This window comes from Octopus bimaculoides, chromosome 11, assembly GCF_001194135.2.
Source record: "Octopus bimaculoides isolate UCB-OBI-ISO-001 chromosome 11, ASM119413v2, whole genome shotgun sequence".
NCBI classification, from domain to species: domain Eukaryota; kingdom Metazoa; phylum Mollusca; class Cephalopoda; order Octopoda; family Octopodidae; genus Octopus; species Octopus bimaculoides.
In genome coordinates, this window is record NC_068991.1 from 42,415,251 (window position 1) to 42,417,149 (window position 1,899).

General features: G+C 40.3%; 1 protein-coding gene across 2 annotated transcripts in view; it reads left to right on the top strand.

Moving 5' to 3' along the window:
• The window catches only part of LOC106880322 (uncharacterized), an 84,262-nt gene that overhangs the window by 53,368 nt on the left and 28,995 nt on the right, over positions 1-1,899 (top strand). Inside the window, exon 2 of one of the 2 annotated variants that reach the window (XM_052971758.1) lies at positions 1,194-1,806. The exons of the other annotated variant lie outside the window; for it this stretch is intronic. Coding sequence (XP_052827718.1) covers positions 1,194-1,667 — 474 coding nt within the window. The 3' untranslated portion in view covers positions 1,668-1,806. Of the gene's footprint in view, positions 1-1,193; positions 1,807-1,899 lie in introns of those variants that run through there. 2 annotated transcript variants of the gene reach the window in all.

A 1,899-nucleotide genomic window follows, 5' to 3' on the forward strand; every position in this document is an offset into this window, starting at 1 on the left:
ATATATATATATATATATATATATATATATATAAAAGTAAATGAGTATATGCATATATACGTACAGGTATGTGCATACCGACATCTACCTGTATGTATAGGTGCATATCTGGGTACAGGACATTGCAAACAAACGTAGACAAGAACACACGAGCCACATAGAGAACATTCTACTTCATCAGCTACCCACGTTTTAACACCGGCGTTTCGACGAGCTTCGGGCAGGACGCATCGTTAAAACGGCTCGTCCCATGGATCGCAGATTAAATTTGTATACGCAAATTAAATCTAGCCATGGAGGAATATATATATATATATATATATTTATATATATATATATATATAAATTCAGAAGAGTGGTACAACAAGGCACCAATATTTATAGGTCTTTATTTTGCTGGAAATTAATACATTTGTATTGAAATATTTTTCATTGATATATATATATATATATATATATATATACAACCTTCGACAGAGTAACAGTTATATATACAACTTGAACAGACACACATATCAGTACATAAAACCTACATTTACATGTACATACACATTTACACACATGCAGACACGTTTACACACATATATGTATATATGCATGTATGCGCATTTTCACATATATATACATACATACATACATTCAGATGGTGCCTTTTATGCGCCACCAGCATGGGAGCCAGTCAGGGGGCACTGGCATTGACCATGTTTGAATGGTGATTTTTACATGCCACCAGCATGGGAGCCAGTCAGGGGGCACTGGTATCAGCTTTGTTCAAATGTTGCTTTTTATGTGCCACCAGCACAGAAGCTAGTATGGGGGCACTGGAATTTACCATTTTGGATGGTGCTTTTTATGTGTCACAGGCACAGGGGCCAGTCAAGGGGCACTGGCATCAACCATGTTTGGATGGTGCTTTTTATGTTCCACTGGCACAGGAGCCATTCAGGTGGCACTAACATCAACCCATGCTCAAATGGTGCTTATTATGTGCCACCAGCACAGGTGCTAGTCAAGTGGTACTGGCCATGACTATGATTTAGATTATATTTCGTTAATTTACACTGCATACAAAAACATAGACATACTATAGGCATACCATGCAGTAAGCCATTATGCCTTGTTTTTTCAAGTAATTCATTACTACACATACTCATGTGACTGCATAGGCTCACTTTAAGTTTCTTATTCTACAGCCACACCAGCAACTGAATGTCAGCCCTTTGCCTTCTGCAACATTGCAACAGTTCACTTCTGCATTGCTGTCTCCCATTGCAGCCTATTTCTGGAATGTACCCATTTACATACAATATCTCCATTACACCTCCATTCATTTGATTGTCAATCATACAACAGGTCATGTTAAACACACGCTGACCACCTCAAAGGTGAGTATATCCACTGACAGCTTTTCAGTGGGTTCAAAAATTACATACCCCCAACCCCCACCACTCCCAATTTTCCATGATAGGTTAGGGCATGGAATCCTCCAAACAGACATTACATGTTGCTTAGTTGAATTAGGCCATCATTTACTCCACAAATGTTTTCTCATCAATGTTGCACTTTCCCGTATCACCTGTTTCAACATAACCGGTATATATCATCATCATCATCATCATCATCATCATCATCGTTTAACGTCCGCTTTCCATGCTAGCATGGGTTAGACGATTTGATTGAGGACTGGTGAAACCGGATGGCAACACCAGGCTCCAATCTAATTTGGCAGAGTTTCTACAGCTGGATGCCCTTCCTAACGCCAACCACTCAGAGAGTGTAGTGGGTGCTTTTACGTGTCACCCGCACGAAAACGGCCACGCTCGAAATGGTGTCTTTTATGTGCCACCCGCACAAGAGCCAGTCCAGGGGCACTGGCAACGATCTCGCTCGAAAACCCTA